Source organism: Rattus norvegicus, chromosome 19 (assembly GCF_021556685.1).
Source record: "Rattus norvegicus strain SHRSP/BbbUtx chromosome 19, alternate assembly SHRSP_T2T, whole genome shotgun sequence".
Lineage (NCBI taxonomy): Eukaryota > Metazoa > Chordata > Mammalia > Rodentia > Muridae > Rattus > Rattus norvegicus.
In genome coordinates, this window is record NC_141552.1 from 35,539,080 (window position 1) to 35,564,776 (window position 25,697).

Genomic DNA, 25,697 nt, shown 5'->3' on the forward strand with positions numbered 1-25,697 from the left:
CAGTGTGATAATATGGAGGTCCAGAGCTGGAAGACCACTGATGTCTTCCTCAGCAGCCTGTCTAGCACCTTAAAGCACTGTGGAAGTTAGCCAGCAAGGAGGCCTGGTCAGTTCAAGATTGATTTTTCTTGGCTTTTAGCCAATGTGAGATGTTTGTAGCACTAGGGTCTTACTATGCAGCTATGGTAGATGCCCAAGAGCAATGGCAATAGCCTGTATTATTGTGGAAACTTCCAAGGCCAAAATGGAGACACACTTGTGTGGAATTTTTGCTTAATTTGAAGTAGGAAGATCCACTTCTAACCCAGGTCTTTGAGGTAAGGACGCTTTTAATCCAGATCATTTGAGCTGGGAAAACCCACCTCTAATCTGGACCACACCTTCTGCTGGGAGCTGATACAAGGATGTGGAAGAAGAATGCTTTTACTCTTTGCCTGTTTGCTCTGGTCTTGCTAACAAGTCCATTCCTTCACTGGCATTAGAGCCTACTTCTTCAGGATTCCAGGGTATACTGAAGATCAGGGAGACATTCAGCCTTGTGGACTAAGCCACTACTGGATTTGTAGACATTTTACTGATAGCTAGTCACTGTTAGATTAACTAGACCACAGCCTGTGTTACTCTAATAAATCTGTTTCTACACACAGATTCACTTTCTAAGTTCTACTCTAGAGAATCCTGACAAATACATGACCCTTAGATAAGTCTTTTTGTAATGTGTTGACTACTTACTTTCCATCACCCCAAAGGTGAAGACTGTGAACCACATAGGACCTGAGGCTTGTGAAAGAGTGGACAGTGGATGGGTTTCATGAAAGTAATTTTATTGTTATTTTGTTTCATTACTATAGAAACCAGGAAATAATTGCCACAGTGAATCATAGTATTTGGGGTAATCTGGCTTGCCATGGACACTCATGCTTGGCTCCATTATAAACTCTCTTGAAAAATCTCCAGGATACAAATGTTGTTCAGTTTTCTCTCTTTTCTAGAACATTTTGGGTTTTCTTTCTCAGACTTAGAAGGAGTATATGTATGTTTTGCCTGCATGTATGTATTTATGTTTGTATGCATGTGTATGTATACATAAATGTACCATGTGTTTGCAGTACATGGGACATGGAGAGGTTAGAAGAGGGTGTAGGATATTGTGGATCTAGAGTAATAGACAGTTGTGAGCCACCAGGTGGGTGCTGGGAACTCAATCTGGTTCTCTGCAGAGCAACAAGTGCTTTTAACTGCTGAACATTCTAGCCCATACTTGTTTATTCTTTGGAGAAAGGCTTATAGTATCCTCAACTGTGTGTGAGTGTGTGTGTGTGTGTGTGTGTGTGTGTGTGTGTGTGTGTGTGTGTGTGTGTGCGTGCGTGCGTGCATGTGTTGGTGAGTTTTCTCTATCCAGAATGTTTTTTGTTGAATCAAATATGTCCAATCTACTCTACCTTTTCCTTCCTGTGTTCATTGTGATGCACTTGCTGTTTAGACAGCCCTTACCAGAGGCTTCTCACAGACAAAAAACTTCAATGCCTTGTAAATTGGAGTCACACAAAGCATGAACTCAAAGAGAGACCCCTCAGGTGCTTGGCCACGTGAAATTCTCTCTAAGGGGAAAGGCAAGTGTGGCTCTGGGCCCTTTTAGAGAGGGGAGTATAAAGAAGGAATTATAGCTGGGGCCGAGTTCACCAGGGCTGGATGTGGAGTCAGCTCCGCTTTTTCCTCTGTGGAGTTGCCCTGGAAGACTCTGCCCTAGGTAGACGTCCCATCTTACTGGGAGGAAATAGGGCAGGGCAGTGGAAGCGCAGACAGCCATGGTCCCACTGTAATTCTAAGCACTTGGCATGCCAATGTGTCATACTTTGGGGTATGTTTTTCTGAGCCCCGATACCCTCTTCCCACCTGATTTTTCTTGGTAGAATGTATCAATCCTTACCTCGTGTCTTTAAACCCAGGTAGAGCACAAGCTCCACAGAGAACTGATGCAAGGGTCTGAAAATCACTGAAGGAAGACCCCAGACTCAGACAGTACACAAAGACAAAGAGCATTTATTCTGCAGAAACAACCAGCATGCAGGGGTCAACCATTTTTTGACAAAGGTACTCAGGTCTTCTTATAGGGAACCTGGGGAACTCTCTAGAAGGATTAGGTAATCTACAATTTCATTGGTGGGTGCTAGGGGGTCACAGATTGTCAGTGGTCAGCATTCCTATGTCATGAACTTAAGTTTAACCACAGGATGAGGTAGGGCTGCCCAGCGCAGATGGCCCATCCTGATAGATTTTTTCCCCCATTTTTGTGGTTATCCCCAGGCTGGTTTTTGGGAGGGGTTTTTATGACCTTGTTTCTGGATTTTATGGTCTGTTCCTGGAGCTGGTGCCTTACGACCACCCTTTTTGAAATCAGGCCCGGTCCTTAAATGGAGACAAATGGGGTTTATGATGTCCTTTTACTGCTCTGCCTTTTCTTTGAGTCTCTGTACAGAACAGAGTCTGGTGGATGCTCAGCAAGCTGAATTAGCTCATGCTCTATTTCAGATGAAGCTATGACCTTCTGAACCTCATCCTACCCTGTCTGAACCTGTGTTCTTTCCTAGTGGCTATCAGCCCAGTCCTGACATCTCTGCCATATGACAATTAGGAGAATGCAGCCCTCAGGAAGAAAGGTCCAGAATAGTGGTTGGTGCTGCTGGAGACCAGGTATAGATTAACTCTTACCTACTCTTTCAAAGAGGGCATCCTGTCTCTCAACGCGTGGGAGGGGAGGTCCAGGCTACTGCCTCTCTTCACTGTTGTGATGGGGGATGTGTGCACCTCTCACTGAGTGGCTGCTAAACCAATAAGGATCAGGAAGAAGCCTCCCATTCGATTTATGAGATGAAAAGGAAGTTCAGTTTCAGATGGAATAAGGGAAAATGGTGACCATAGAATGTCTTCAGAGAGACTTTCTGGATGGAAATACACCCAAGCAGCCCCATCTGTGTCGATGCACACTCGGCACTCTCATTAATGACTCAAGTTACAGGAAGCGGAAGGTAATCCTGCAGTTGCTCGAAGCACACTTCGTTGGAATATGCTCAGGACAATCAAGGGCAGTTGGGGGAGCCACTGACCTCTTAACTCTACAGCACCCACAACCAGTACCACCTCAGGTGACCCTCTGACAGCAGGGCTCTGACAAGGAGGAAAAAGACAAAAATACCAGCGTCCTAACACACAGATATGTAAGATGAAACGCGCACAAGAAGGCTTTCCCGAACGAGACCTGGGTTAGTGTCAGGAAGTTAACTGTCTCCAGAGACAGAGGAAAGCAGCTGGAGGCTGAACCAACCAAAGACTACAAAGGAAGCTGGGCTCAGCATCTTTCACTGCTGTTCTTTTCTGGTATGGAGGTAGCTTTTTATAAGATGTTTCTTCTGCGTGATTCTTAAATAAAATCGTCAGTGGAGAGCTCCCGAGGGGCTCTGGTTCGATCATGTCATTTCTACAAACTTGCCTTAAAAGTTTGTTGGTGTTGTCTAAAAACCTGTTTTTTCTAAACGGTTTAACTGTTTAGAATACTTTATGGATCTTGTTGGACTTTGTAACTGGACAAATGAGGGATAGTAATGCTTGACACGGTAGTCTTATTCTAGTGGATGTGGAGATTTGGAAGGGTGTGTGGAGTCCCTTTCAATCTGCCATCCAAACAGACAAAATACCAAGCCTGCAGTACGCCACAGTGCAGCCCATGAAGAGGCTTCTCATCCACACAGGCCTATCCCATTTTAATAACTAAGGAAGGAATCACACCAAATACACTGGCATTTCAGCTTTCTAGGGTTTCTCTTGGAGTTCCCAATGCTTTTCAACAGTGAGCTCTTTTCCTTTTGATACATCGATGCCCCCTTTGAAAAGAAAGAGCACCAGGGGAAGAAAGGGAAGGTAGCTCAGGGGTACAGTGCTTTCCCAGGATGCACAGCTTCCCTAGGTTTGGTTCCCAGCATTGCACAAAACAATACAACACAACTGAGTTGGGGGAAACTCATAGAATGCCTACCAGAAAGTCCACAGTGACACTGAGGAGCAGGGCACATTTTTTTTTTTTTTTTTTTTTTAACTAGCTGGGAGGAGAGAGGTAACTTCTGGGAAAATAGGAGTGAAGGGATAAGATATTTATCTGTAAGGGTGACCATGTGTTACTACTAAAAAGCCAGTTAGTCAGACAACATTTTAAACTGCTCCCTATTCATAGCAACAAGATCTATGCCCTTGACGAAGCAAAGCAAATGCAGAGCCAACAGTTTTCAAAGAACATTACAGGAAGGGAAGGAAGGGCAGGGAGAGTGCCATCACAGATGTAAGCACATCTGCTCGTAAGTCTCACCTGCAGGTAACAGACACGGTGGGAGGTGCCACTTCTCAGACTGTCTACTGTCTGATGTGACAACTCTGGAAGGTTCCTGGTCACCCTGCTCATCCGCCTCCTCAGACGAAATGCAAAAATGCCCACTCGCCCTAGTCTCCCCTTCTTGGGTGGAAAAACTGTGGTAGTCACTGGGCAGAAACCCAGTTTCTTCTGAGCTATATGTCCTAGTATGAGTCGTACCTGTTCAAAATGCCATGTATTTGGGGCCTATATGTTTGGGTGAGACTAGATGAGCTCTTTTCCAACCCAGAGGCTGCTGCTTGGGAATAAGTGGGTGCTAGAACACAGGCTGCGGGAAGAGCTCTCACTGTGTAACTCCTCCTCCGCTCTTCCCTCCTGCAGTGAGCTGACGCCACGTTTGCCCGACTCTCTAAATGAGTCAGGCTTTTTCGTATCTTACCCATGGACCTGTTCTCATTCCTGTTCTGCTTCTGGGAGGCCAGAACATGAGGGTCATAGACAAATTCCGGCAAGTCTCTTGCTGCTTTTCTATGTTTCTGTGAGGCCTGGCTCCTTGTGTGAAGGTTTCTGCTGCTTTGTGAGTCCAGATTCCCTTGCTTCTCATTCACACAGTAGTTTCTGACACGGGCTCTTGTTCTCCAGCTGTATGCCACCATGCTGCTTCCAGACGCCTTAGTTTAACTGGGTGCATCTCTGCTGTAAGGGCTGTCCCCACACTGTGTGGCTCTCAGACTTTTATGAGGAAAGCTGAGTTTATTCAGGTAGTCAACCAATGTTTGTTGGTACCCATAAAGCATTGCAAGCTCACTGAAGATGACAGCAAGATGATCTCACATTTTGAGTTTTAAAGGCTGAAATATGATTTTTTAAAAAATCTTAAATAAAATGAAAGGAAGTCTGGAAGACATCATGTTTCTAAGAGTACTCTGGAAAAGCAGTTGAATTTGATATTCAGTCAGGAGTTTCCGACAGACGCTGATTGTACTATAAACTTAGCACAGAGAGCCTGGCAGTGTGACGGAGGAGGCTTTAGATCAGGTTTAAGGCTTGCCTTGCCTCAGTATATGTGTTAATATTTTCAGTCAGTCTCCAGTGCAGCTGTGAAAACATGTGGGCTTTGTAGAACAAATGGGGCTTCTAAATTTCATGGGTGCTGTATCCTGATTCATAGAATTATTTTTTTCTAATTGGAAAGCAGACATTGCTTCTGAAGGAGGAACATCAAGATTTATTGATCATCCCAAAATATCTTGCAGAACAATAAATTTTGCATTTTGCAATTCAAAAAGCTGACACACAGTTGCTGATTTCAAATGCTTTCAAGCAGCAGAAGAAAGTGCCCAAACTTTGCATATGTAACAGGAAGCTAACTGCTCATTCAGAAAACAGACTTGCAAGTGATGTCTATTTTAACTAAGACAGCATTTTTCTTGCAACTTTGCTCAGCTAATCAAAAAATTTAATTCTTAAGTATACAAGTGTTTACTTTCTTCTGAATTTTAACAAGTTTTAAATATTTCAAGGGTTTTCCTCCCTCCCCCTCTTTAGTTTCTCTTCTCTGCCCATCAACCACCAGAACTTACTCTTTCTGCATGGGCTTCGTGACTATTTGTTTTCAGGCTGAAGTTTTATAGATGGCTACATCAGGACCATCTTTTCATAACTCCTCTTCATGTACTAAGACAGGTAATCGACTTCTTTCCTTTGTCTAACTTTTAAGGCTGGATTGTACCATGATTCCCAGCTCTGCTGACTGGCAGTGTCTCAGGTATGATTTAGGAGCCAGCCACACCTGGAACTGGTGAGAGACGTGTTGCTTGTGTGCCTTCGTGTTCACATGTCCATTTATCTGTATCAGTTGACTTGTAGCCTGGAAAAGCCACCTATCCCTTCTCAGGCGGCAAGCCTGATTTCTTAGGTGAGCTCAGTAAGACTGGCCAGAAAACTGATACTTTGATGAGAGCAGGGCAACTGGCCACATCTAGGAAGGAAACGCACTGATAAGACCTAAATGTCCAACCTACATTGCTTAAGTAAATTTCGCAGCAAATTCTGTGTACAAATTAGTTAAATGAAAACATTCAGGATTATTAACTTCAGTACCGTGAGCTCAAACAAAGAATGTCTCCAGATAACTTCATTAGTTCAGAAACGAATGTCTTAACTTCAACTTTGCTTTTCCAAGGTTAATGTTCTTGAATTTAACTACTTAATTTTTCATATTTATTGTTTATTATTTGTAATTATGTGTGTAGGTGTGTGTGCCTGCATGTGGCATGTGCATGTGAGTGTGCTTACTACACATCTGTAATCCTGTATTTAACAAATGCTCAGAAAATCTTTGATATGTTATAGTTTAGTCCAACCCTTATATGCAGTTCAATACAAAACCAGTCATGTTTACAAGGTAAAAACTGTCTAAGAGTTCTGTACAACATAGTATTGTTAATAATGCATCTTCTGAAGTTAAATACCAGGGGCTAATTTTGTTTTGTTTTTTGATGTGTGTTACATGGTTTTGTGGTATAACAGAGGCACAGACATCACCATCCTCTAAGCCTTATGAGTCCCAGTAAAGCGTCACCCCTTGCCAGGCTTGTTCTAATAGCAGGGAGGTGAAAATAAAGTCTAAAGAAGCAAAGACTTGGAATTTTGATGGAATATTTGATCACAAAACATGCAGTGGTTAATTTTCAATCCATAAACTACTTCTATGGTTCAGTGAAGATTATAGTTGCTGGTACAAATCATGGAAATGGGTTCCACTTGATTTCAATCACTGTTTACCTGTTCGAATGCCATCGGCATGCAAAGGTCCAATAATGACAAACGGAGTGCAGCACCCACCTCACTAACACATCTATCCATCCACTAACAGCGGCCCAGATTAACGTGAACACAAAAGGCACGGCTGGGAGACTATCTCCTATGCTCCCTACAGGGCCTCACTAGCTAACCAGGCACGAGTCCTCATTGGTGGGCTTGACTTCTCCCTCCAGCAGGGAGTTCATCACCACCTTTGTCAAGTAGCTGCAGGTTCCTCTTTGTCCCAGTGGGGGCGTGTTGTAGAAGGAAGTCATACCGTCCTACAAAGGAAGAGAGTAGACAAGTCCTTGGAACTGACAGGTGACATCAGCAGCAGGAAGATTTCCTTGTGGAAATTACGAGCTTCCTGCACTTCACTTGCATTTTCTGGAGGCACCGTCTCAGCATATAAAACAAAAGCAGACATTTTTAGCAGCCTTCTCTTTGCTAGTCAATTTTATTTATGTAGGGAGCCCTTTTACAGATGGGCATACAATATTAAGCAGAGAGCCCAGAAGGGACTACATCAGACAGTACACAGCCCCTGTGATGCCTGTTCTACACTCCCATCGTCTTCTGAATTTATTTTACAGCCTTCTGGGATCAGTGGATCCTCCCTGGCAAACACATTTTAATTGTCAACCACATTAAAAAAATATTTCATCTTAGATTTCATTTATTTTTTTTTTTGACCAGAACTTCCTAGCTCAATCGACCAGTAATTAGCTAAAAAGCAATATTAATTCCTCAGTAAGCCTGACTGCTTGTAGAGCATCCTCTTTTGTGCTCTGTCCATCTGTCTGGAAAGTGGGAAGATTAGAGAGGATTTCAACAGTGGAAACAATGAAAGCGTTCTGTGGGACACGGGCCTCTCCACTTACTTGCTTTTCGATTTCTTTTAGCCGGCTCTCATCTTTTTGAAACTCATGAAACGCTTCTTTGACCAGTTTGTCCAGATCCACTTTGTCTTGAAATTCTAGCTCAGGATTTCTTTCCAGCACAATGGATACAACCATTAGTAACTAGAAGAGATGGATATCAAAGCCACTGACGTGAATCACAACAGCAACATAGTCTGGCCGGGTTTCATCAACGAATGTGATGGGCAGTGGATTATGGATAGAATCCAAATTTGGAAAATTGGCAGCACACATTCTATTTGGAAAATGCATGTTTACCACAGTATCCCTATAGCCATAGACCATTTGGTCACTGAAATAAAACTCCTAACATAGAAAATGATTTTGGGGATAAGGAGGAAGCTCAGTTGGTCAAGTGTTTGTCTTCATCAACCTATTATTTGGCTGTACCATAATTTATCCCCAGAAGCAATGCTTGTTTTGTTTTAAGATATTATTTGGTTATGTATATGTATGTGTGTGTGTATGTATGTGGGGGGAAGTATGTGCACGTGAGTTTAGTGCCCACGGAGGCCAGAAAGGAAGATGGCACTGGATCCCCTAAAGCTGCAGTTACCAGCAATTATGAGCCACCTAATGTGAATGCTGGGGACCAAATCTGGGCCCTAGGGAAGGGCAGCAAGTGCTTTTAAACACTGAGCCATCTGCCATGTCCTTATGATGTTCATTTGTAAAAATTATTAGTTTCTTTCTTTTTTATTTTTTTGAGACAGGGTTTCTTTACATAGCCCTGGCTGTCCTAGAACTTACTATGTAAACCAGGTTGTCCTGGAACTCACAGAGCTTCATCTGTCTCTGCCTCCCAAATCCTGGGATTAAAGGCCCGAGCCACTACAAGTGGCTTATAAGGCTCATTCTAGATGACAAATGTCCATGTATAGACTATGTACATGTATGTGGTATGTGGCTCTGAATGTGGTAATTGGTAGGGGCCTTCGGGGCCTTCTGAAGAACCTTATACTTTGTACACTGACCAGGAAACAGATTTCCTGGTTCTACATTTAGAAATCTTACAGGGTGCATGTTATCTAAATACTCCAAGGCAGAACCTGAAGATACAACAGTAAAGTTCAGGGGTCACAATGTGGCAGGCCCTTGGGTAGGTCAGTCTTTAGACAGGAGAGTATGAAAGTTACAAAAGCCACCAGAAGTCAGCAAGAAGAAGCTCTAAGTCCACTATCTGTCCTGGACACTGGACACTAGGCATGAGAAGCCAAGGACAGGACACAAGGAAAGCCTCCTTCTGACAACCCTGTCCTTCCAAAGCCCTTCTCTACATCCCTCCTCACACCTGCTGAGTGACTGGACCATACTATTCCACATGTTGGGACATCAGAGATGAGACTGAATGCCACCCAGGTTTAGCCGTAGTTCCAGAAATAATGGGCTGATCAGGAGCCAAATCTAGCTTCTTTGTCAATAAGACCTAATTTACTTGCAAGAATAGAATGTCCGATAGAGAAACTGGCAGAGAAAGAGGCAGTGGGAGGACTGGCCATACACTGGATTCTCCATTGGATTCATTGTACAGCATTTTATGGGACAGAAGGGCGCACAGGTGCATGGGCCTTAGTATTCTGCACAATGTCTTCCCTTCATAGGCTGATGTTTTCAAAGATGTCATTCAAAAATCTAGCAGCAATGATCCCTTGCTCCCTGTATTTCTCTCAACTGTTGCCCCATTCTACATTCTTAGGGTATTACTTCTGTAATTAGGAGAACCTAACACTAAAAACCCCCTCTGCTATTGTGGCATTGCTGAACACCCTGGCCACCTAGGAGGAGTGCAGCTGGGTGGCTGGTCTGTTCGGTTTTGCCACCTGAAGGAGCTTAAGGTACTTGAATGGTAGGTATGCCTGACCCGGGTCAAGAATGTCTGACTTCCTGAGGACTCTGTTGGAGGGGCTGACAGGTGACGGACCAAATTCTTGGTCTCAGGAGGAAAGGGTAGTTTTCCTATGCTGTTCTTCAGTGAGCAGACAGAAAGTAAGTAAGTTAGGTGACTTACATTTTTTTTTTTTTAAATACAAACCTCTACAATGATCTGTCTATACTTTGGCTGGTCAATGTTTCCCAACATATCTTCAACAAGGAGAGAAAAATTCATCTCATACATGGTCATATCTGACAAGGTTGGTTGCTGAAAAAGAAGAAAAAGCCTCCACATTAACATGCCGAGTGTTACCCTCTGCGTCCCATTTGATAGAGGAAATTCATTTTCTAATCAATAATCTTTCCAGTTTCTATAAAACCGGAGAGAGCATTTTCACCTCTGTGATTAGGTTTTATATATGTCAAACTACTGAAGCCAGCCAGCTGACTATTGTGATAAATTAAGCCTCACTCTTTTAGTAATCTTCATTACACTAATAATTTTAGGGGAAAGGATTGTATTAAAAGTTCATTCCATATATAAAGTAACAGCCAAAAACTGAGACAATGAACCGAGTACATATTGCAGAATTAACGTAAGGTGTTATGCTTGCTGTTGACTTTAAGATCTAAGTCACTGTGATTGCATTTTTATCACTTTTCTGTTAGTCTTCTCCAAGCAGCCAACAGAAAAATGCTACAAATAAGAAAAAACTATGTGCAGAAATGGTAGGAAACAGGAAAAAAAAAGGCAAAACTAAAAGAACTTTTCTCTTTGCCTTTTGTTCACTGATGAACAGTCAATTCTATCCAAATCAAGGCATGGAGACCACGGTGGCCAACTCTAATTGTTAACTTGTTTGGGTTAAGCACACAAACATCAATGAGGTACACTTCTGCTTGTGTCTATGAGGATGTTTCTAGAAAACTGTGAGTGGGGAAGACCAACCCTAAGTAGGCAGCTTGAGCTGAGTCTGACTGAAAGGGAAAAGGCCTTTTGTGCAAGGCATTCCTCCCTTCCTGCTTCTCAGTCACCACCTTGAACCCAACTGTTCCCACTGTCATGTTTCCCGTGCCAGGATGGACTGTATTCCTCTGAACCATGAGCTACAATGTATTGTTTTGCACCAGGTATTTGGTGATAGTAATGAGAAATGTAAATGTAATATAGAGTAGCACTCAAGGACAGAAGGGGAGACTCCATATGCCAGTCTTGTGTGCCAGAAAGCAGAGACGGTCAGGAGAATTATTCTAAGAGGTGCAGAGAGAACAGGGCACACTAGCTTTTGTTTCAGTAATTCACAGTGAACTTAGCTGTAGCCTTAAAACAAAGTACATCTATTTGCTACTTAGAATAGTATTGAGGGAGTTCTCGCTTGTCTTCTTGACATAAGTGACAGAAAGGTGTTTAGTCCTATGTTCAGTACAACTATCTTATCCCACACTCAGTACCTGACTCAGGAAACCTGAAGCCTGGCTACCAAGACAGGTGCCTATTGTTAGTGTTTAGATGTTTAACAATGGGATTAATGTGGTCACAGAAGGAAAGAAAGTCTGTCTGTCTGTCTGTCTGTCTGTCTGTCTCTCTCTCTCTCTCTTTCGGGTTCATGTTAACATTTTCTTAAATATCTTATTAGAAGAGAAGCCTAGCTCCTAAGCATTGCTGATCATCACAGAGAACAGATAGAGAGTTTGAATTTTCTCCACTCTTCTGAAAGGACCTAGAGTCCTGAGAGTACAGCAGACAGGTAAATAAAGCCTTTTGTCAGGTGTCATTTACTTACTGAGAATGAACCTTGGGGAAATCATTCCATGTTTTGGTATCCTCATCCTGAATACCATGGTAATAATAAAGTACCTTTATTGAAGTAGAGGGAAGATGGAGAGCTAGACATGCCTCTGTGAGATCTGGTGAAAGGCAGTGAGAATCATGACAGCTAAATAAAGAATTGATTTGATGGAAGGAACAGATGAGCAAATAAGAGCTAGGAAAGAGACAACTGACATAACCAAGTAGAAAACACACCAACAGCACTGCAGGAGTTACACAGGAATCGCTATAATAACCTTCGCTGAAAAGAGTCTCAACTTACTAATAAGGAGACACAGCTGGATGATTGCATTTAAAAATTGGACATAATTATTTGTTGTCCCAAAGAAACACACCTCACTGGTAAAGACACCCACAAACTGAGAGTAAATGAATGGAGTCCATCTACTAGATGAGCAGCAGCTGAGGATGAGCTGATATACCTATCATTATAGTTGATAAATTAGGCTCAAATAAAAATCAGAGGAGATCAATAAGGTCATATAGCAATACTAATAAAGGGAACATTCCACTATAAGACCATACAGCTGTAAATGTGTGTGCACCAAATGTCGGGACTCCCAGCTCCACACATAAACACTAGCAGACATCAAAGGTAACACAGTGCTAATACAGTAGTGAGCATCCTTAACACCCGATGCTTATCTTCAGACAGGTCATCCATGCACTTATTTCTGATGGCTAGTTTTGCCTGTCAACTTGACATAATCTAAGAAAGAACCACTTGGAAGTCTCAATGAAGGACTTTCTAGACTAAGTCAGCCTAGGGGCATGTCTGTGGGGGATTATCTTGACTAATGGGAAGACTTGTCCACTATGGGTAACATCTTTCCCTGGACTACGAATTCTGGAATGTATATGAAACGGAGAAAGAACTGAACACTTGCATGCACACATTAGTTCACTGCTATGGATATAATATATGATTATCTGCCTCAAGTCCTGTCCCCTGACTTCCCTGCAATGATGGGCTATAGTAAACCCTTCTCTCTTGAGTTGCTTTTGTCAGGGTATTTCATCACAACAGAAGGACATGAAACCAAGACATAGTTAAACTATAACACAGATCAGTAACTTAATAGATACGTCAGAACATTCCATCCAACAGACATAGAATACATGGTTTTCTGAGCTGCTTATAGAACTTACTTTAAAATAGATCATATGTATGTATGTATGTATGTATGTATGTATGTATGTATGTATGTATGCATGCATGTTCTGTTACTCTGTAGAACCCTGAGTAATACAATATTAGCTAGTTAAAATAATTTAAATAAGTAAATGAATAAAATATTTTAAATAAACTAATAAAGGCCTTAGAAAAAAAGAACATTCTGAGTCCCCAACAATAGATGTCAGTAAGTAATAGGGAACAAGGAAGAAATTAGTGAGATGGAGAGTAAAGAACTGATGTCTGTAACAATGACACTGAAGCAGTAAAGTCCCTGCACAGGAACGGACAGACTCACTTCCCAGTTCTCCTAAGCCTTTAAGGAAGACCTAACACCAGTGCTTCCCAAACTGCTTCATAAAATATATTTGTCTATTTTCAAATTCATTCTAGGAAACTATCATTACCCTCATAGCAAAACTAGATAAAGATAAAATAAAAAAACATAAAAGGAACTGTCATAACATTTATAGCAAACTCATTAAAACTAGAAATGATTTTGTTAAGCAAGACTCAGAAGGACAAATTCTGAATAATTTCTCTAGTATATAGAAACTAGACTTAAAAGTGGAATAAAACAGAACTGAAAGGGGATCAGAAGAGGGGAGAGAGATTAAGAGGCAGGGAAGCAGAGAGGGTGACGTAACACACGTACTAAAGAGCAGAAGGAGGAAGGAGAGGGGAACAGCCTGAGGGTTGCACAGTGAGGAGAGGGACTAAGAACAAAGTTTAACAACACACGCCTGAAGATGTGAGGAAACCATTACTTGATATAGTAACCTAAAAATAAAACAAAATGAAACCATGACACGTACAGGAAAACAAATAAGAAATGAGTATGTTAAGAGGTGTAAGGCTGACTTCCACCTCGTGTGTACGTGTGCATATGTGCACTCTCACATATAATTAAACTAGACAGTGGATCACGAGAGAGGAGAAAGAAATTCTAAACATGTGGGGGAAAGAGGGAAGTGTAACAGATCATGCGTGACATAGGAGCAGAGGAGGGGACTACCTGGGAGAAGGGAGGGGATTAACCAGAGGGAACAGAGGGCATGGAAGAGGGCAGAGGAAAGGGGAGCGAATGCAAACCAAGTGTGCTGACGCATATGCATGAAAATCTAATAGTGAAACTCATGACTCCGTATCCTACCCTAAATAATTAATGCAAAACAATAAAGGTTTTCACAGAGTTGTTATCAGAACTAAATGGCACTTCAGGAGTTTTAAAATGAAACAATAAACACTGTGCCTATACATAATTTATAATATCTATCTATCTATCTATCTATCTATCTATCTATCTATCTATCTATCTATCTATCTATCTCAAAGCAAGGGGAGGTTATAAACGTAGTTGAGGCTATCATAGGATCAAATGGAGCCCGGTAGGTAGTTGGTGGGTGAGGTGGCGGTAAACTGAGACAACTGTCAACGGTGTCCACAGTGCACTGCCCAGGCTGACGGAAGAGGCCTGGGAGGAGCACGAGGGCCAACAGAAGAGCGGTCATGGTTTTCGGGCGATGGGTTGGCTGGAGTAGGGGATCTGAAGAAGGCTGAAGTACCGACACAGGCCACTGAAGCTACTCCTGTGAATACTAAGTGCTGTGAGTACTCCTGTATTGTTTTAAACTTCTGAGTCAGGTTTTGAGTAGGAAATAGACCCATCACATAATTCTAACTGAATGGCTAGGAGGGTTTCAATGAAGAGCTCACAACAGATCCTTGGACACCTCCTTCTGAGGAAAAGCACACTGCCAATTTGTGTGAGCTGCTCCACAGATGTCCTTCTGTTTACATAAGCAAAACACATATGGGTACATCTGAGCCTACTTGTTTTTTCACATAAGAGCTACGTCAACATGGATGTAAAGTTTCAATACTAGAAGCAGACATAGTATTCTATTTCTTCTTTTGTATAAGCAGCTGAATACTAGGACTAAATAAATGATCATCACATCAAAGAAGCAGGCCAATTTATATCATCAAGAAAACCATCTCACACAGGAGAGTCAACGGTTCATCTGTACCATCAACGAGTCACACCACAAGGAACCTGAAAGACAGCAGCTCTGCTTACAGTGCTTCTCCTGGTCCTCACATCACAGGCTGCTCTACATTGCTAGGCCGGATCTACACATGGTTTTCAAGGCGTTGTTCATGTTTGTGAGGCCCTAGTACCAGCCCACCATTGCTCGGTGGGAAGTTCCACTACTTGAGGCAAAGCTAATAAATCTGTGGGTTAGTTTTGGTCAATTTGGCACAGCCAGGGTAATCTGGGGAGAGGGGAACATCAACTGAGGAACTGTCTCCATCAGATTGGCCTGTAGGCAGCGCGTTCTCTCTCTCTTTCTCTGTCTCTGTCTCTGTCTCTCTCTCTCTCTCTCTCTCTCTCTCTCTCTCTGTATGTATGTATGTATGTATGTATGTATGTATGTATTTTCCTGAGTAATAATTGATGTGGCTGGGTCCAGCTCACTGCAGGCGATGCCATCTCTGGATTGGTATTCCTAAGTTATGTAAGAAAGCAGGCTGAGCAAGCTATGGGGAACAAGGCAGTAAGCATCCTTCCTCCATGTTTCTGTTTTGGTTTCTGCCTCCAGGTTCCTGCCTTGAGCTCCTGCCCTGACTTCCTTCATGATGAACCACAAACCAAAGACCTTTTGGTTATGGTGTTTATCACAGCAACAGAAGGCAAATTAGTACATGAAAGACGCCCTGAATTTGCAAATAAGTGAACGGAAGGGACAGCTTGCTCAATAAGAGGTTTCGGCACATGGGATCCAGAGAGGGCTCTGGGAGCATCAGAAATGCTCCAGTTCAAGGATGTAGATACAACTTCTCAGCAATGATACACGTGGCAAAGCCTTTTCTATCTACATGGACATGAAACCTGGAAATAAAAGACACGTACACTGGATAAAAATCAATTCTAAAACAAATGGCAACTTATTTTCTGACATTTTATCCTGTCTTGAACACACCATCTTTGAACATTCTTAGAACACAGGGAAGAAGAAACGCTGTTGGCAGTGCAGAGGGAAAAAGAATGCCTTTCCTCCCATTGGTCCCTTCTCCCAACATAAGTGTATTATACCTGTGGCAAATGCTTGCCAGCTACAACGATACCATTAGGTGTGCGCTCCAGGATCTGCCACACGCGGTCGTAGAATCCTGGGGGTGTTCTATTCAGTGACCCATCAATCTGACGTCTATTCAGCCAACATCTGTAGACCAAGGGGAAAGTCTCAGTGCCGAGGAACAGGTTTGGAGGAGGCATGAGCAGCAGGGAGACTGGCGTCAGCAGGCACAATGGCACTCTCTACGAAGTCATGAGTTGTTGACTACACCATCGGATGGCTTCCCCACATCAGAAATGGCACAACCAATTTCACAGTTATTTTATATTGTTCTCACATTAATAAAATGTAAGCATCAGAAAGGCATCAATAAACTTTGGTAAGAAATGAACAAGCTAATGTTCAGAAAATATTATATATCTAATATATATTAAAGTGACCTTATTCTAAATCTTACAAAAGCTGGTTATTTAAATAAGGCTGAAATCTTCGACCAAAAAACTAGACATAAAACTTTCACTGTCGACCATATGTAGAACCTTACTTATAAGAGTTATGGCAGAACCATAATAATAAATCAAAATTCTAGGTTTGATATTGCCCTAATATACTATCCACAATTGTCAAAGGTACAGAACTTGCTTTATTTTTAAAGATCACACAGTGACAAAATGTAATTTTGCAAAAGCTGAAAACTGCGTGTGTGTTTCTCTGTCTCTGTTTCCACTTGGTACTTAAAAAGAAGACAGATTGAAAAACACACTCATCACATGTGGGGCGTGTCAGGACCAACTGACAATATGCTAAGCAGGAACATGCTTGTTTCTGTGGTAGAAAACCAGTGCAACCTGATACATTTAGTAATTAAGAAGGGTCTTTTCTGGATGGCTGAAGTTCTGCTAACAGACCCAAACTCACACTGCCACCTTCTGTGTTTGCCAAAAGGCAACAAGGCCAACGATGTGCTGAAGTTTCTCTTTGGTCAATGAATACCCTCTGCATTTGATTTTTATCCACATCCCTTAAACGTGACAACAGCTCAAATACATTTCAGAGCACTCCGAGGTTATGGCTAAGCACTGTAAAGGGAGCCTTTGCTTAGAACATGAAAAGAATATGAAAGTACAACAGAGATGGGAAATCATTTTAGATCATCACCATCATTAATCTGTATGGCTGTCTTGTCTGACTGTCTGTCTGTATGTCTGTGAATTATGTGCATGTCTTGTGCTTGTGGAAGCCAGAAGAGGGCACTGAATCCCCTGAAACTGGAGTTACAGGTAGTTGTGAGCCACCACATGGGTGCTGGAAATTGATGTCAGGTCCTCTGTACTTAAAATTTTGTCATTCTACTTTGAAAAACTTTACACTTAGAGAAATCACAGAATAATGTAAATTTCGGGGTTGGAGATTTAGCTCAGGGGTAGAAAGTGCAAGGCCCTGGGTTCGGTCCCCAGCTCCAAAAAAAAAAAAAAAAAAAAAAAAAAAAAAAAAAAAAAAAAAAAAAGAAAGAAAGAAAGAAAGAGAGAAAGAGAGAAAGAGAGAAAGAAAAAAAAGAATAATGCAAATTTCTTATGCCCTCTTCACTCAAATCCTCTCCCACTCTTACTACCTTATATAATCACAGTTTAATTACTGATACCAACAATCAAAATAATATTAATTTATCTGCTAGGCTCCAATTCAGGATGGCATGTGTCATTTAGTTTCCATTTCCTGGAGGCTCTGAATCCGTGGTATTTCTTCACGTTTCTTCCTTCTCTTTTTCTCTTTCTTTCTCTGTCTCTTTCCTTCCTTTTCTCCTCCTCTTCCTTCTTATCTTCTGCTTCTTTTCTTCCTCCTCTGCCTTTTTCTTATTATTAGCTCTATTATTTAAGTTTTCACATTTTAGTAACATTTGCTGTTTCATAGGATTTTTCTATTTGGGTTTTATGTTTTGTTTTTTTTTTAATGCATTTGGCCAAGAAAATTCAGACGTGATAGCTGTCAGTATCAATGGTACATGAAATTAAAGTCGTATTACTGGTGAAGCTAATCTTCATCGTCTGGGTGATGGGAGTCTGAGAGGTTTGTCCACTACAGCACGGTTACTTGTTTTTCTGTTGCTATGACTAATTACGTTGAGCAGAAACACCCGGAGACTGTGCCAGCTTTCCGTCCACGCTGCTTCAAACCAGCCTCTGCTGCACTCGCTCAGTGACCCTTCTCCGCTCCCACCACTCTATCCATACTTTTTAATCACATTCTGCCTTGAGAATGAGTCCCTTCCCTCGCAGTCACTGACCTCTATCAGCGTGGACTCTCTTACTCTTATTTGTGTATTTCTTCTACACAAATGAGCAGACACACATTGGAAAAACAAAACCCCATCTCAGTTGGAGTCCCAGGGGTCTGCTCCAGTTTCTCCAGTGTCCACTCCTCTGTCATATTTAGATTTTTTTTTTCTTCCTGGCACAAAGACGCTCCTGGTTTACCTTGCATTTTTTTCCTTTTTTCTTTTCTTCTCTTTTCTTTCTTTCCTGCCTTCTTCTGAAACCAACCATTTCTTTAAGAAAAGCTGACTTTCATTTCAGTGTTTAGAATGCATCTGCTTCAGGTTTGCTCATCACTCCCACAGTTTCACTGCTTCTAGGACATCTCGGTAGACAGAAGCAGGAAACACATAGATGCATATGCACAAGCACAGATCCATGCTCATTTCTGTATCTATCAGTGTAAACCCACGACTTCATATTGGCTCAGCAGTTTCAATCAACCAACCTCTGTTCCCTTAATAGGAATGGCCTTTAACTGTGAGAAATCTGCTTTTCAGTCATAATACATTTATTAATCTCTCTGGAGACATGCAGTTCAGACTGCTGATGACTGTGTGCTGGCCAGAAGCATGCTTTCACTAGAGGCAGCATTTAGGTGTGGTTGGTGTCTGTAAAGGGGGCTTTCCCAGTCTCCCCTGTGTAGCAGTACTCATTTGTGTGAGCTGGGTTCATATGGGTTCATCCGTTGGTTTCCACTCCACTCTGGGCTGCTCCTCCATATATACACTTGCTTTAATACCTCACGTAAACCTGCAGTACCCAATACTCCCACTACTTAGGAGTTGGGTGCAGGTGACACCCACTACTTTTAAGGAAGAGGCATTCCATGCATGGTGGCCAGCTTGGGGAAGGCTTGCTCTGTGCCCAACTCTGTTATGCTGCATCTCCTTCCCCATTTCCCAGCCATTTGTATCCTCTCTGATCAGCATACATCATATTAGTTTCTGATTTATCCCTCCTGGATTTCTTCTACACAAGTGAATGCATACATTTTAAAAATATGAATTGCATCTAATAGACACTGTCTTGCTTTTTACTGTTTCATTTGACGATGTATCTTAGAAAGAATTCCTTTCTTCAAAGACACACAGTACTCTGCTGTGTGGGCATATCACATTTAGGTTATAGAAATACCCAAATTTTCAATTACAAGCAATAATTTAATCAGTGATCTTACGCATACACATTTCCATGTTGTTAGAAACATATTTTCAAAGTAGATTATTAAAAGGACCTGGCCAAAAGGAAAGGGTTCTTAGATGTCAAATCCCACCAGAAAGGGCTGTACCCCTCAGTTATAGATGCAGTCCCTTCTCCTCACAGCCTTGGCAAATCCTTAAACACAGTCTAACTTAAGCTACGAGAAAGGTAAGCAGTGTCTCGATGTCCGTGATGGCTATTCCTAGTTGTCAACTTGACTACATCTGGAATGAACTACAGTCCAGAACTGGAGGGCACATCTCTGATCCAGATCATGAGGCTGGAAGACCTGGTTCTTGGCATGGAGATCTTGAGGCATAGTGGCCATGAAAAGCTTAGGCCCAGGCAGGTAATGGATGACTTTAACCCCTCCCAGGAGACTGATCTGGGCGTGGTGGCACACACTCTTAATCTGGGCCACACCTGCAGGAGGCCTACCTAAGGACACTGGAAGCAGGAAGAGCCACTCCTCTCCACCGGCCTGCACTTACTTGGTAGCACATCTGATGGAATCTACTTCTACAGAAGCAGCTCAAACAACCGGCTTCCTGGGACCGAGCAACTACTAGGTTCATGGACTTCCCACTCGCAGCTGCCCGTTGTTGGGTTAGTTGGAGGACAGACTGTACGTTATCACAATAAACCCCCTCAGTATAGAGAGACAGTCCATAAGTTCTGTGACTCCTGAGAACCCTGACTAACACAATGCCCATGCACAGCTTTCATTATAGATTAATATGAACGTCTTTTAAAATATCCAAAGGACATTTTTAATGAGAGGCTCAGATTGTTCATGCTCCAGGTATCTCCTGGTCTTGGGCAGTTATCTCTCAGTTCTTAAGAACGCTTGGATACTAACTCTTCAGAGAATGTATGGGTCTGGGTTCCTGGTTTTCTCTTGACATCTTTGCCGTGAAAAAAGGTTATTTAAAACCTGATAGGCTTTATTAGTTGTTCCTTATCTTATCCCTGGGTTGAATCATACTAAAGGCCTTTCCCATTCCAAGGTCAAAGAGAAATTTAATCAATGTCTTCTGTGTCCCACATACTTTACATGCAGATCTATAATCTATTTGGAACTGGTTTTTATATGTCAGAATGAGTGTCTGATTTTACCTTTTGCAAATAGCAGTCAGGTTGTCAAAAGTATTTATTTTATTTTATTTTATTTTATTTTTTTTTGGTTCTTTTTTTTTTTTGGAGCTGGGGACCGAACCCAGGGCCTTGCGCTTCCTAGGCAAGCGCTTTACCACTGAGCTAAATCCCCAACCCAAAAGTATTTATTTTAAAAGTCCATTCTTGACCCACTGACTTGTGATGGTAATATTATCATGTAGCAAATTCTTTTTTTATATATATATTTTTTAATATGTTGAACATGTTTTTTTACTCTTACATCATACCATTCCTTTTCTCTCATGTTCTCCTTTCTGTTGATCTCCATTCTGACCTAGACAGTTTTAAAGTTCTGCAGGTACATGTGCTGTGATGTGTGTGTGTGTGTGTGTGTGTGTGTGTGTGTGTTAGTGTATGTAAGTGCACCAATTGACTCAATTTTCTTTTCTTTTTTTTTTTTTATTAACTTGAGTATTTCTTATTTACATTTCTTATTTACATTTCGGAAACCCTTTCCCGGTTTCCGGGCAATCATCCCCCTAATCCCTCCGCCTCCCCTTCTTTATGGGTGTTCCCCTCCCCATCAATGTGTATTTATTGAGAGTCATCTCTTGACTCTTTTCTCCAATGGGCCTCTCTGTTAATGTGCCACACTGTTTTAGTCACAGACGCCATACAGTATGCTTTAAAACCATCTGGGAAAGGTTTTCTTATGTCCGTTCTCTCATGTTAAGTTTTTCCATAAGAATCTCAGTATTAACTCGTCTGGCTCCAGAAAACATCATTTCAGATGTCACTGGGACACTGCAACTGACATGTTATAATGTTAACTGTTGTATAACAAGGAGACTTGTAAGGCACATATTTGTCATCACGGATATATGTATATAAAATATAAATATTCATCACGCTGGGGATGCTAGACACATATACACTAAATAAGCTCTTGTGTAAGTAATATACATATGTGTGTATTAAACATATACATGCATACACACATATGTACAGAGTCATGCTTTTATAGACAACCTCTCTAGAAGATTCCACTTTGTCATCACACTAAATAAGTACTTGCCTAAATAATTACACTACTGACTGCTCACCCTGGAATTAAAAAAATAAAAAACAAACTTAAAGGCGAGCAACAAACACTTGTTTTGTTGCTATTCTCTCCTAAGTTAAGTATATGGAAGGGTTTAGCTGAGGCTGACAGTCCACAGAGGCAGAGTCAGGCAGCAATCTACATGTTACCAGACCCAATTTCTTCTGCCGACGTGTTGGGAGGAAATGCCATACGCTATAAGTTTCCAGAAAGGAGGTTTAGTCAAAATTGTATGAAATGTTTCATACTGCACAGAATAATAAAAGTGGGAAAGTGTTACGAACTATACCTGGAAAGTATAAAACTCAAATCAACACAGATGCGTAAACCTGGACATTTCAACTTGCTGTGCCATCGCTGTTCCCACATGGGAAGGCGGCCCCATGCTCTGCTGGCTCTCCCTCTGGCCTGGTACTTACTCTGGAGCTCAGACAGCTTTTTGTCTCGGTCTCGGAAGTGCTGGGGTTGTAGGTATAAGCCACCATGTGGGACTCCTGAATTTTCCTGTTAATAGTGTACTAAGGTCTAATCTAGTAGTTAAGAAGAGCAGATGCTTCTGAGTGCCCTGCAGCTGACGGAAGGGTCCGCTTACCTCCCACTCTGCTGAGGCTGCAGGATGTCGAGCAGCAGCTGCTTAACCTCACTGGGCGAGAGCTGGTACAAGTCCACGGCTGGCTTATCCCCGCCACGGATCTGCAGTTCGTACTCCATGGCATGGATGATCCACCTGAACAAAGCAAGAACAAAGCTCTCTTCAGCGCAATCATCTCGTGCCTGGAGACACCCTTCACAGGACTGATGCATCCTGGGTGAAATGAAGGAAAGGTCATTAAACTTCCTGGACCACTGCTATTTCTTCCATCCAGACTGAAACCTGATCAGAATCTAAAGGCTGCTCTTGAACAGGGAGTTAGTTAGAAAACACAGTGAAAGCTAAGTATGTACGGTTCTTTCCAGGTCAGATTCACTATTCCTGCATGAGAGTACATGTATGCATATACATATACTATACTGTAATATACACAGACATACTACAGCTGCTGTAAGACACACACCAAGATCAAATGGCACATGAATGATGTGTCTTGAGAAAGGGGCTGAGACGTGCCATCACATACATGTTCTCTTCCTGGGAACGATGAGATGATGAGTCTTAAAAAACTTCTTTTTACCTTGTAAGTCACTGACTTGGCACTGGTCAGAACCATAGGTGCCCATGTTTGAAATACAAGGGCAGTTAGCTGCACGTTAGCCACAGTGCTGTGTTAGAGAAGGGTTGCTGCAGCTAGACAGAGGACTGTCTTTCTCTGGATATACTCCCTCGAAGAACAACCCACCAGGCTACTGTATGAACAGAGGTGAAAACTTAAGGCAAACACAGTCCAGAGATTCAAGCTGCTTTGCAAAACAACAGTCATGTTCCCCTCTTGGGAAAACTTTAATGTCTCAGTGCAAAAGATGGGAGAAAAACCTTAAGTCAACCAGAGGTGGGGTCAACAAGGCATAGGATCCTTTGTTCTGGGCCAGGCCACAGGCCACAGATCGAGTCTCAGTGACTTCCAATCTCTGTGATCACAGATGAAGATCTCAGTTTTCCTCTCCTACTGTTGTTATTTCTGGATGTCAGGGATTTGAGTACATGCTTTAAAATGCTCAGTTTGAGAGAAACAGAACCGGTTGCTTGGATCTAAATGCCTCCCACCCCTCATCCCTACCCCACTGACAAGCTTGGTATGACTAAAAGATAGTTGAAACATTAAGGGAGGGCCTTAGAGTGGGCTTTCTGGTCACAGGGAGATGCCCTCGATGGGGCCTTCCCCGTTCTGCCTGCTCTCTTGAGTGCCAGGATTTTGCTCTGCCAGGTGACGCAGCTATGTTGTGCTGCTCACCGCAGGCGGAACAGCAATGGAGTCAACTGACCATGGACGAAAATCTCCAACACTAAAAGGATGTTGGTTTTCGCAAGTTGATTCTATCAGATATTTTGTTACAGTGAGAGTAATGCACTAACACAAGGACAGGATGTTAACAATGTATCAAAAACTGTTACAAGGCTTGATTGAATCCACCCCAACTGTCCCTCAGCATCCCTAGCAACATCCCCATCCCCAGGGAAGTCCATTCCAGTTTTTTCTGGAACCTTGCTGCCTGTTGCAAGACCAACTGACCTGTGCTCTGGTCCAGGGCCTGTGCACAGCTGCACTGAGATCACTGACTGAGTCACACCCAGAAGAGGGAGTTTCATAGCCGCTTTCTCACCCTTCAGCTCTTGCTCCTTCCTTCTCCCTCTTCCCTGAAGTTCCCTAAGCCTTGGGCTATTTCTTCAAATCAGCTGAAAACTGAAATAGGCTTATGTTTCTGGCAAAAAGTAGATTTTTTGACATGTTCACCTTCTGTGCTAGAGACTATATTTGCCAAAATGGTATAAAAAACAGCAGCCACAAGAACTCAGTTACTTTTGGATGCTTTGATGTTAAAATTCCTTATTAGTTGTTACAAACACTTTGGTTTAAAAAAATGTACTCAATGGACCTTTTTCTTAAATAAAAATCTTGATTTTTTTTTTAATCTTACAGTCTGCATAGGTTTAACTTAAAGTTACTTATAATTCTACTTTATTTCCCTCTCGTTTTAATGCTACATTTTATATGTGTAGTAGCTTAGAGTAAGGCCCATTATTGAGCCATGCAGCGGAAAATCTGTCCTCTGGATGCTTAGAAAGCCAATGGGATGAAAAGAAGCATGGAGTGGAAGGCTCTCTCCTAGACTACAGGACTGCAGAGATGCACAACGTACGGAGGTAAGAAGCCACTTGGGGTGTTCATTTGTTATCGTGATAACAGCACCGTGATCCGGACACTGTGCTAGCTGAGCAGCGGCATATAATAGAAAGTACTTTTGGTGCTTAGACGGTGGAGGCAGGGGGATCCTAACTCAGGAACGTCTGGGCTATATAGTAAGACTATGTCTCAAACCCAACCAAAAGTCAAACCACAACTGAACAATGACAACAAAATCAGAATGCCCCCACTTTTTTATTTACATTTTTTAAAAAAATGAATATTTGGGAATTTCACATCATGTACTGCAATCATACTTCCTAGTTCTCCCAGGTCCATCCCCATCCTTGTGACCTCCCACCCAAAAGAAGAAAATGAAGAGGAAGAGCAGGAGGAAGAGGAAGAGGAGGAGGAGGAAGAGGAGGAGGAGGAAGAGGAGGAGGAGGAGGAGGAGGAGGAGGAGGAGGAGGAGGAGGAGGAGCTCACAAGTCTAATTTATTTTGTTCTTATACCCGCTGGATTATGATCCGTCTCCACCTGCACCCCAGCGAGAAGCCATCAACTGTGGAGAGCTACACTTCAGCACTCTTACCACAGTCCTTTAGAGTTCTCTTTGATGGTTTCCTGTCTAGGCTGTTACTTTTGGGGAAGGGGGTAGGTGGGAAATGGGGTGGAAGTAGGAGTTGTCACAGAAGCCTTCTAGGATCCTTTTTTTTTTTTTTAAATCAATTGTGAGTCTGCAGTCACAGATACAAATAAATAGTAACTTCCCGGATCATTAAGTTCCTCATGGTCTCCAGCATCACCACATACCACGGACCTCTGCCTGTTCTCTGGTGGAGAACATGAACATCAACACAGCCCTTGGCAGCAGCACAGGACAAGGACATCAACATGGTCTCAGGTGGCTGCACAGACCACAGGCATCCATAGAGCCTTCGGTGGCAGCACAGGACATAAACACATCCCCCAGCTGCAGTAGGACCACAGACCCAGACATGGCCCTTGGTGGGCAGCCTGGCCCATAGACATCAACATGGTCTCAGGTGGCTGCACAGGTCACGAACATCTGAGTGCCTTCAGTGGTTACAAACATCACCACAGCCCTGGCTGCAGTAGGACCATGGACCTAAACAGGG

General features: G+C 42.4%; 1 protein-coding gene across 9 annotated transcripts in view; it reads right to left on the reverse strand.

The window, feature by feature from the left end:
• Phkb (phosphorylase kinase regulatory subunit beta) overlaps positions 1-25,697 on the reverse strand; it is a 195,669-nt gene that overhangs the window by 7,746 nt on the left and 162,226 nt on the right. For 4 of the 9 annotated variants that reach the window (XM_087594802.1, XM_087594801.1, XM_087594800.1 and 1 more), the window contains 4 exons: positions 22,371-22,505; positions 16,063-16,192; positions 10,121-10,228; positions 8,050-8,190 (listed from right to left, as the gene is read on the reverse strand). In XM_087594802.1, the coding sequence (XP_087450928.1) occupies positions 8,050-8,190; positions 10,121-10,228; positions 16,063-16,192; positions 22,371-22,505 (514 nt within the window). 9 annotated transcript variants of the gene reach the window in all.